This window comes from Haplochromis burtoni, unplaced genomic scaffold (genome assembly GCF_018398535.1).
Source record: "Haplochromis burtoni strain Fernald_Lab_line unplaced genomic scaffold, NCSU_Asbu1 Contig_722, whole genome shotgun sequence".
NCBI classification, from domain to species: Eukaryota; Metazoa; Chordata; class Actinopteri; order Cichliformes; family Cichlidae; genus Haplochromis; species Haplochromis burtoni.
In genome coordinates, this window is record NW_024583083.1 from 186,111 (window position 1) to 197,089 (window position 10,979).

The window sequence follows — 10,979 nt, forward strand, 5'->3', positions numbered from 1 at the left end:
CCAGCCACGTACCCCTTGAGACATGTCACCCTCAGCCGCATACCCCCTACTACGAACGACTCTTAATTAGTGTCTATAAATACATTGCAATATCGCATGCATAAAAATAAATACTGCACAGTCGATTATTTCTCACCACCAAATGAATTTATCAATATTTTTTAGTAATGACAGAGTTTTAATAACAAACTTTACTACTTAATACTAGCAGTGTATCAAAGGATTTATTAGAATTCACTTTTTTGTCGAGAGCATAAAGGCCATGAACTTTCATTAAACAGAACTTTATTTAATGTGATGGATGTGCTTGAGCAGAGGCACACAGCTCTTCAATGTTTGGCTCAATTTGGGAAAGGCTGAGTCTTAAATCGTTTTCCACACAAAGTCTTGCTCTGTATTTTGTTTTCATGTTTGTTAAAGCAGAAAATCCCCTTTCGCATAAGTATGTGGTGGCGAAAGGCATCAGAGTCTTGACAGCGCGCTTAGCCAGCGCGGGCTGTTCAGTGCGCAGCCCTATCCAGAAATCCGCCAGGTTCTTTTGAGCGTGTTCAACTTTTAGAGATCCATCTGTGGCAATTTCAATTAGGCTCTCCTGGTCAGACGGTGATAACGAAGTAGGCACAGCGGTGAACGGGTGACGTATCCAATCATTTGAGCCGTCCGTCTCTGGGAAGTATCGGCGTAACTGCACCGCCAGCTCCTCAAGGTGCACGTTACATTCGCGCTTTACACTTTTAGATAGTGTGAGATCATTAGAGCACAGAAAATCATGCAGCACAGGAAAGACTTCAGTGTTGTTTGTATCCAAGCAGTTCTTCCAAAGGTTTAACTTCTTTATCATGGCCTCAACTTTATCTTGAACATTGAATATAGTTGCAGAAACGCCTTGTAATCCGAGATTGAGCTCGTTCAGACGAGAAAATATATCACACAGATAAGCCAGGCAGGTAAGGTACTCTTCATCATGCAAATGTTCAGACAGCTCAAAGGGATGGTTACTGAAGAAAACTTTAAGTTCATCCCTCAACTCAAAGAAACGGGTCAGCACTTTCCCTCTAGATAGCCAGCGAACCTCTGTGTGGAGTAATAATGTCTCATGCTCGCTGCCCATCTCATTGCACAACGCAGCAAATAAGCGGGAGTTCAGCGGCCTGGCTTTCACAAAGTTAACCATTTTTACACTCGTGTCCAAAACATGTTTCAAACGGACAGGTATTCCCTTTGCAGCAAGAGCCTCTCGGTGGATGCTGCAGTGTACCCAGGAGGCATCTGGCGCGACTGCTTGCACACGCGAAACCACACCTCCGTGTCTCCCAGTCATGGCCCGTGCGCCATCAGTACAGATGCCAACACATCTGTCCCACACGAGTCCATGTGTGTTCATGAATGTGTCCAGCTTTTGAAAAATATCTGCGGCAGTTGTCCTTTGTTCCAGTGGTTTACAGAACAGCATGTCCTCCTTGATGGTTCCTTCATGAATGTAGCGCACATATACGAGAAGATGCGCCAGGCCAGCCACATCCGTGGACTCATCTAGCTGTATTGCATAACATTCACTGTGGCGTATGCGCAGAAGTAGCTGCTGTAAAACATTTTCTGACATTGCATTGATGCGCCGTGAGACAGTATTGTTTGATGATGGAATGGACTGTATCGTCTTTTTTGCCTTTTCCCCCAACATTGTCCCTACCATATCTAAAGCAGCAGGGAGAATGAGGTCCTCCACAATAGTGTGGGGTTTGTTGTTTTTAGCCACTCTGTAACTGACCATGTACGATGCTTGTAGTCTGTTTTTATTCATAAGATCTGGCACCTGAATGCAGGTTTTACTTGTTGAAAGTGATTTTAGCTGTCGCTCAAAATATTCCCTTGGTTTATTTTTCAAATGGGGATGATTTGTCTCTAAATGTCTGCGCAAAAGTGAAGGTTTCATTGAGTTCTGAGACAATACTTTTGCACAAATAACACACTGTGGCCGGGGAAATCCACCAATATTTATACACGTAAACCCCAGCGAAATATAATTGTCATCATATTTGCGCTTCTTTGATGAGGTTGTGTTACAGTCCGAGCTGTCATGCTTTCTCCCACTTTGACGCTCTGCATCAGACACTTCATCACTTTCCACATGGCTGGCTCCAGCTATGTTAGCCACTTGGCTAGTAACCACAGATACATCCCTGCTAGCACTGCTAGCATCCAAATCTGACGAACACATTGTTGTTGAACAATCACCTGTGCGGTCACTGGAAAATGCATCTTCAGATATGAGCTTATTGGTTGTTGTGGCCGGTGTCTCTGTGGTAGGGCCTTTTTTTCTTGTTAACCACTTGTCCATTTTCGCGCTGCACTGAATGCTTGGAGGCAACTTCAACTGTTAGGTGTCAGTCATTTGGGCAAATCACGCCCATGTATTTTGTCAGAGCTATTTTTTTGCTGAACACCAGAGGGTGGTATATAGTCATGTATTTGACAGGCAAATAAAACTGCATTAGCGCAAATTTCGGCTTTTAAAACTTTTGATCCCTACTCCAACCCCAACCCACGCGTACCCCCTACAGCCACTTGCGTACCCATGAGGGTACGCGTACGGTAGTTTGGGTAGTTTCTAGAACATTCCAGCACATCCTATTCAGTCAGACATCTTCCTGTTAATAGGGAGTTTTTCCTTCCCACTGTCTCCAAGTAAGGTTTTTTCTCCATTATTGTAAAGTCTTTACCTTAAAAGAGACTTGAGGCAACTGTTGTGATTGGGGCTTATATAAATAAAACTGAATTGAATCAAAATATTCTGCTAAGAGAGATAATGATTTTATTGTTGTGGTTGACTGAATAAAATATTTCACTTTCCAGTAAAGGACAATATTTATTGCTCTGCTAATAGATCAGTGTATACTGCAGAGTTTGAAAGGACACTGTTAAAATGTACCCTGATGATAGGACAATCACTTTTTGCAATTTTCAGTATCCCTTTAACATGGCAATCCTTATTCTTTACAACATGCTTTCAGGGTGGCAAGAGATATTTTAACATCATGAGGATAGTTGATGGCATTATGCAGAGTTCTGCCCGCCTGTGTTATGCCGAGTTCACCGTGCTTGCCAAAGAGCCTTGTTATACAATTAACAATACGGTTTTCTTTGTAATGTTCAACAATGGTAATGTTTTGGCTGTCTGTAGATTCCTAACATCTTTTTAAAGAATATTGTGTTACGATAGAAACAGGAAATTACAAAATAACCCCCCCACCAAAAAAAAAAGGAGAAAAAAATAAATAATATACCAACGCCCTTCCTGTACAGCGAGAACTTTTGTTTTGAACCTCAGGGCCATTGTACTCCATTGTAATCCCCATCATGTAATATGCGGCCACCTTAATTGTCCTCACTTTTGATCGACCCACAGCTTATTTATTCCATTTTGTGAAGGAAACCAGTAGCATGCAGAGCAGTAATGACAATAATTGAAAATAGGGAAACTGATTGAATAGACAAGTTTTACACGAGCATATATTTCATGGCTTCCCGGATGAGTAGCTTGAGAAGAGCCATTGAACCCTGAAATGGGATTTCTCCACAGAACATTTGAGATACTCGTTCGACAATGTTCACATGCTGGAGTTACATCCATTGCTAAATGGAGAAATGCATTCAAATCAAATGCAAATCGCACGGAGGCAACCACTTCAGGATTGTGTGAAACTGCACCGTGAATGCATATTTCTGGTGCTGTTGTGTAGCGGGGAAATTCATCACGTTCTTTCCCTTATTTTGTACAATATAAACTGTATATTGGTGCCTGTGTAACATACTCCGTGAAATATTTGCTTTGCAATCTATAAAGTAGCAAATGCAGCACTTTTTATTTTTCGCCTTGGTGAAGTACTCCGATGTGGGGTTTGCCTTGGCTCGCTGCTGAACAGTTGTATCAACCGGCTCAATCAAAGAGAGCTTGCGCGAAACAAGTGTATCTAATCCCCAAAGCAAATTGGTTCCACTTGAAGATGTATAGGCCCGGCAAGTCATTAATTGTTATCCCAAAGTAAGGCACAACTCACTCCCACCACCACTGGATAGCTCCACTGGGAGAGAGCTGGCCAAATTAAGATTCAGGATCTGAGCAAGTGCCCTTCGCAAGTGGAAAAAGGAGTCTATCCAGTCTTTTCCTAGGTGACGCTGGATTTGGTGTGACTGTGGGGACCTCCATATAAGGAAAAGCATTCAGGGCAACACTTGTGAGATTGAGCAAGGAAGAGGCTGAGGGAGAGGAGAGGAACAAGGGAGGGACAAATCCTAGAAGGGCAAAGGGGCATTTTTGAAGCAGAAGAGGGCCCGCGGGAAGGAGTGAGAAGTTCCAGGAAAAAAATAACTTTTGTTTAGTTTTGTAGCTGAGAGAATTTCCACATTTACACGAATTTCCCCAGACGGATTGAAAGGACCATTTTTTGCAGAGGAAAGAAGTGGTGGGGTGGGGGGTAATGCATGCAAGCATTTATTCCTCAGTAGAGCAAAGGATGCTTCTTAAGCCTGTCTTTGTTTTTGAAAGGTTCCTGTCAAAGGGTTTTTGTTTTTTTTTTTTAAAAAAGCTCCTATTATACCTGTATCTAAATAACATATCCAGAAGGTCTTTCTCCCTGAGCTTTCTCTTTTTTTTTTCAAGAAAAAGGTATGCCTCCCAGTTTGGAATATAAGATGCAAAGAACATAAAGGTTGTGCTGCAGCTCTTTTGTAATTTATAATACGGGCCTGAATCCAATCTGTCGCATTTATCTGCGCACTATTTTTATCACCTTTTGATCAGAGCAGCTCGGGCTTTTAAAGACGAGCAGGCGCAGAAAGATTTTCGGCGAGAGAATGACACGTCTGTATCGGCAGTTGCGGATGAAAGCGATTTTTAAATATTCAGGCAAACATCTAAATGAAAGAAAGAGTGTTCAAGCAGGTTCGTTAGGGATGAAACCTGTTTGATGTTTTTGACAAGAATAGGCACGGTGCCCTGCCCAGGGCTGCCCTAACACAGCAGGCGGTAACGGGGGGGAGGGGACTACAGATGGGAGGCAAAAAGAAATAAGATGGCAGCGAGGCTTGTTTTTGTGTGCATGGCTTTGGAGTTATTCATAGAGGTTTAATGTAGTGTGATCTGACAACAGACTCCATTACGGTGGAGTTCAGCAAAAGTAAGTAAGCCACCCTTAGTGTCATCCAGGAATGTAATTACAAAAAAACCCCCAACCTGCCAAGACCTGAAATATGAGCTCATGGCAAACTTCCTGAACACTCAGGTGTCAATAATTTCTCATGAAAACCATAAAAATGTCAAAAAAAAAAAAAGTATGACAGACCTCAGTGTCACTTTCACAGCACAAGTCTAAGCTGGATTACTTAAATGTTGACTTGTGTCATTTGAAAAAAAAAAAAGAAAGAAAAAGGAAAGAAAAGAAAAAAGCAGTTGCGTAACACAAACAAATCAGCTGTGTGCGAGGTTGTGCGGTGCATCGTGTGGCGGCACCCCTGCACGCACCTGTGGCTTATTTGTGTCTGGGATGCAGCTCAAAAATTTGCCAGTTAATCAGACAGAAGTAATTAGGAATTGTTTGCACAGGCGGAGGACAATTGTTTGCCAGATGGAGAGCTCATACCTCCCAAAGTGCTACCTGCTCGGCATCACCGGCGCACGTTTCGAAATTCCATCACAAATTAAATCTCAGTTTAGCTCGTGATATCTCATTCCTTCGACTCATCTTATCTCCTGTTCCTACTTAAGAAGTTGCCTCAGAGCGGAGATAAGGGAGCAGGGAGAGAGGAACGCTGCGATCCTGCTCTTGACAGATTAATTCATTGGGGTGGGGGGTGGGGGGGTTGTGTTCCTGCTAACGTGGCAGCTATAGGCATGTGATAATGTATGTGATAGCGTGGAAGGGAAAGATGGAAATGTGCCACAGCCCACATGTGTGCTTGTTGGATGAATTGTGTTGAGCAAAAACAAAAACACACTAAAAGCCAAAGGACCAAGTTGACTGTTGTCATGATCGTGAGAAAAAAATGCAAATACCTGTAAAAGAGAGAAAATACAGTGTTCAGGAAAAATATTGCAATATATGTAGGCCACAGAGTTTGGTATATTAAAATCTGATGACCTCTGATTGCAGCTCAGCAGAATGTTTCTCATTTTAAACTGCTTGGGCCTAACAAAACAGCTCCCTTGCGGTTTATAATGGAGTTGAAATTTATTAGTAAAATAATTTTCATTAGCACCGTATCTCAAACTGCTACTAAAACAGACAATAAAACACCAAAGACTAATACAGCCCGAAACTCCTGAACATAAGTAGTGTTTTCAGAAATGCAAATCAGTTTACTTGTTATGTTAAGTCGTACTCAGTGAAACCATCTGCCTAATGTTATAGAATTTACCCTCATTCTGTGAAATACATGACCCCTTAGGACTTGGACCGCTGCAGGGATTCTGTAGTGGACTGTGACATTGGATCCATTGGATCCTGTGGGTTGCAGGATAGGACCCTCATGGATCGTGCTTGTTCCACCCCATTACAACAAGCAGATGCTCAACTGCTATCGGAGCCAGGCTAACGACTACAAGTCTTTCCTCTTTTCCTAAGAAACATTCCTAAACAGTCTTTTGAGTATATCACCTAGATGAGGCCGCAGTGATTGTTCAGTGTTTGTGGTGTCTTTTGGAATATTTTTAATGGAATTACAAAAGTCTTAAGCCACCTCTTGTCACTTTGCTTTCAAGGAGTCAGACTGTCAGTAGTAGCAGTAGCAGTCCAGGCTTTCTGAAGGTCTTATAAAGTTTTTCGTTGGACATTGGCAGCTTTTTTTGTGGAGTCACTTAACACTTCCCTGCGGCTTATTCAATGCACAACAGAAAACTCAACTAAGAACCAATTTGCAAATTGAAATTCTTGTATTTAAAAGTTGCTTGTGACAAAGATAACACAGTTTGAAAAAAATTGCATTTTTGGACCAAAAAGGTGATTCCCAAAGAGCTGTTAGCTGTAAACTTCAGCCAATGGTGATCACCAAGACAGCTCAGGCTGTATTGATAAATGAAGGTGGCCATGTCAAATGTTGACTTTCAAACTTGTCAGAATTGCACAGACTTGCACAGTTTTTGCCTTATATGCTGTATTTTAATGTATGCTGAATTGCTATCATTTTACTAATGTTACTAGTTAATTAATTATGACCCCAATGATGTCATCAGTTGGGTTTAGAGATGCAAATGTCTCGAGTGATGCTTCCATTTCTCTGTAAATATAAAGGGAAACAGTAGGATTGTGTAACAAACTTGTGGTTTTTATCATTCAGGATGTTACAAACATATAAAGCTGTGTTATATAAATTGTCCCCACTGTAGACGGGGGGCTGTAAAGTGGCTTCAAAAATTACAGCAACCCTGGGCAACCTGAAGCATCTTAAATAGCATATCCTATATGACATAGTGAATTGGATCTGTAAGGCATTAGCTAAGGCATCACCTTATATTATATTGAGATAAGCTGCTCTGACAGGACTGTAGCTGAACTTGACTTTGTGGCATGCCTGAACTAACACTGTGCTTGATTTTTGTAGGGTACGCCAATGTCAATTTTATTTATAAAGCCAAAACCCACAAAGTCGCCTCAAAGGACTTTACAGTCTGTCTAAGGCTCCCTTTATCATTACTTTGATTCATGACTTTATTTAATGTAAAATATAATGCATCGTGACAGTTTTATTCTTGATTTATTACCTATATTGGAGAGTTAACTTCTGTGAAAAGAGCACCTTCATATCACAAAGTATATAAAAAAAACCACTAACTCACTGCCTGTGTGTTGAAGCCTCTTTCCATTTCGCTCTCTCTCTGCCCTCCATCCAGATATTATTGAGCTTTTTGTAATTCCTGTTTCTATGGCAACGTGAGCCAAGTCATCCTGTGGACAGTGGGGGGATGGACTAAGAGAATCAGCAGGTAAGTGTCTGAGTGTACCAGCAGTTATAAGAGTTCCTTTTTTGCCTTAAAAAGTTCTCCACTTGTCTTTCCTTCCTTACCTTTTTATTATATTTTTAACCCTGAAAAATTCAACTCATGTTCATGTTTTGTAAGTCGCTGATTAGGGATCTAGACACTAAATGCTGTAGGCTAACAGAAATTCAACGTAACTTTGCTTTTTTGTAAGCATTTGATGACGCTTTCTCAATTACCAACTGGTTCCCTTATGTGCTTGTGGCAGTCCAAACATGACCCAAAAACCATCTGAAAGGCACTGATTTGGTTCTAAAAAGTGGGTCATACAGAAGAAAGAAACAACCCCCAATTTCAGATGAAATCCATGAGGCATTTCTGGCTTGGCTTAAAAGGTTAGCCATAGTTTTCCTGGATATAAAGAAAGAGAAAGTGTATTGCAAACAATGAAATATTAACAAAGGGGTTTTACAATCTTGCATTCAAGTCTAAGAAAGATACAAATATGAGTGTGAATATGAGAGCAGCTCAAGCTTGTTTTGCATAGTTTTACCTTCTCTCTGTCCTCAAATGATATGACACACTTACACATGTCTCCACAAGCTCAAATGTCCCCAGGCCATCAGCATCTCACACTGCTAGCTCCTTATTTCTAAAGGGAATAATTCATAATGAAGTTTCATTCTCCTGTGTAGAAGGGAAATATATAAGCGCATGATGTTGCATGTAACATCATGCGCTTATATATTTCCCTTCTACACATGACCCAAGATGCAGACAAAATAAGTGAATTGGAATTAAATATCATTTTAATGCTGTAAGTCTGAAATTTAATACAGAGAACTTTCTCACAGTTTTGTGTAGTTATGTTACACTTTTAAAATAGTACTATGTTCAGGTTTAAGTAAAAGCTGTGTATTAAATCCTTAAAAACTGAATTGTCAGTGAATCTTTTGTCCCCCTTTGACAGTTGTGACTGCATTTGCCTGAGCCTGGAGAGCCTCAAGAGCACTTCAGCAACACTAATGCAGGGTAATAACAGATCAGGGCTTAATGGCTACAGAGTGTCTTTAAATGGGAAAAAAAAGACTGACTTTAATATTTTGTTGCATTTGGTGTGGTTGTGCAAAGAAAGTTCAAGTCAAGCCAGTTTATAGTTGGTCAAGATCAGTACAGTAAAAAAATGAGTTGAAACAGGGACAGTAATAGATAGATAATAGAACCAAAAGGTAGGCAATAAAATATAAACAAATATAGCTAAAAGCAATAGTCTTTGAATTATATAAAGTTGGATAAAACTTACAAGAAAATCTTAAACATCAGTGGAAACATCTTCCAGGGGAAAAAATGTACAAAGCTGAAAAATATATGTTAGGTTGGTCAATCAGGAACACTATGGTCAAATGGAGTTTGACATTTGATGGAATGGATTTGTTCCAGGACCTCCCAGACCTTCCATGTTCATACATGGAAAGCTAGAGCAAAACCCAAGCACAGTAGTGACAATCTACAGGGAGTGCAGAATTATTAGGCAAATGAGTATTTTGTCCACATCATCCTCTTCATGCATGTTGTCTTACTCCAAGCTGTATAGGCTCGAAAGCCTACTACCAATTAAGCATATTAGGTGATGTGCATCTCTGTAATGAGAAGGGGTGTGGTCTAATGACATCAACACCCTATATCAGGTGTGCATAATTATTAGGCAACGTCCTTTCCTTTGGCAAAATGGGTCAAAAGAAGGACTTGACAGGCTCAGAAAAGTCAAAAATAGTGAGATATCTTGCAGAGGGATGCAGCAGTCTCAAAATTGCAAAGCTTCTGAAGCGTGATCATCGAACAATCAAGCGTTTCATTCAAAATAGTCAACAGGGTCGCAAGAAGTGTGTGGAAAAACCAAGGCGCAAAATAACTGCCCATGAACTGAGAAAAGTCAAGCTGTGCAGCTGCCAAGATGCCACTTGCCACCAGTTTGGCCATATTTCAGAGCTGCAACATCACTGGAGTGCCCAAAAGCACAAGGTGTGCAATACTCAGAGACATGGCCAAGGTAAGAAAGGCTGAAAGACGACCACCACTGAACAAGACACACAAGCTGAAACGTCAAGACTGGGCCAAGAAATATCTCAAGACTGGTTTTTCTAAGGTTTTATGGACTGATGAAATGAGAGTGAGTCTTGATGGGCCAGATGGATGGGCCCGTGGCTGGATTGGTAAAGGGCAGAGAGCTCCAGTCCGACTCAGACGCCAGCAAGGTGGAGGTGGAGTACTGGTTTGGGCTGGTATCATCAAAGATGAGCTTGTGGGGCCTTTTCGGGTTGAGGATGGAGTCAAGCTCAACTCCCAGTCCTACTGCCAGTTTCTGGAAGACACCTTCTTCAAGCAGTGGTACAGGAAGAAGTCTGCATCCTTCAAGAAAAACATGATTTTCATGCAGGACAATGCTCCATCACACGCGTCCAAGTACTCCACAGCGTGGCTGGCAAGAAAGGGTATAAAAGAAGAAAAACTAATGACATGGCCACCTTGTTCACCTGATCTGAACCCCATTGAGAACCTGTGGTCCATCATCAAATGTGAGATTTACAAGGAGGGAAAACAGTACACCTCTCTGAACAGTGTCTGGGAGGCTGTGGTTGCTGCTGCACGCAATGTTGATGGTGAACAGATCAAAACACTGACAGAATCCATGGATGGCAGGCTTTTGAGTGTCCTTGCAAAGAAAGGTGGCTATATTGGTCGCTGATTTGTTTTTGTTTTGTTTTTGAATGTCAGAAATGTATATTTGTGAATGTGGAGATGTTATATTGGTTTCACTGGTAAAAATAAATAATTGAAATGGGTATATATTTGTTTTTTGTTAAGTTGCCTAATAATTATGCACAGTAATAGTCACCTGCACACACAGATATCCCCCTAAAATAGCTAAAACTAAAAACAAACTAAAAACTACTTCCAAAAACATTCAGCTTTGATATTAATGAGTTTTTTGGGTTCATTGAGAACA

General features: G+C 41.0%; 1 protein-coding gene across 1 annotated transcript; it reads right to left on the bottom strand.

Annotated features, from left to right (window-relative positions):
* Window positions 1-289: 289 nt before the first annotated feature.
* Window positions 290-1,771, bottom strand: LOC121812669 (zinc finger BED domain-containing protein 5-like). The gene has a single exon (XM_042215454.1). The coding sequence runs from the start codon at window positions 1,769-1,771 to the stop codon at window positions 290-292; it is 1,482 nt and encodes a 493-aa protein (XP_042071388.1).
* Window positions 1,772-10,979: the final 9,208 nt, after the last annotated feature.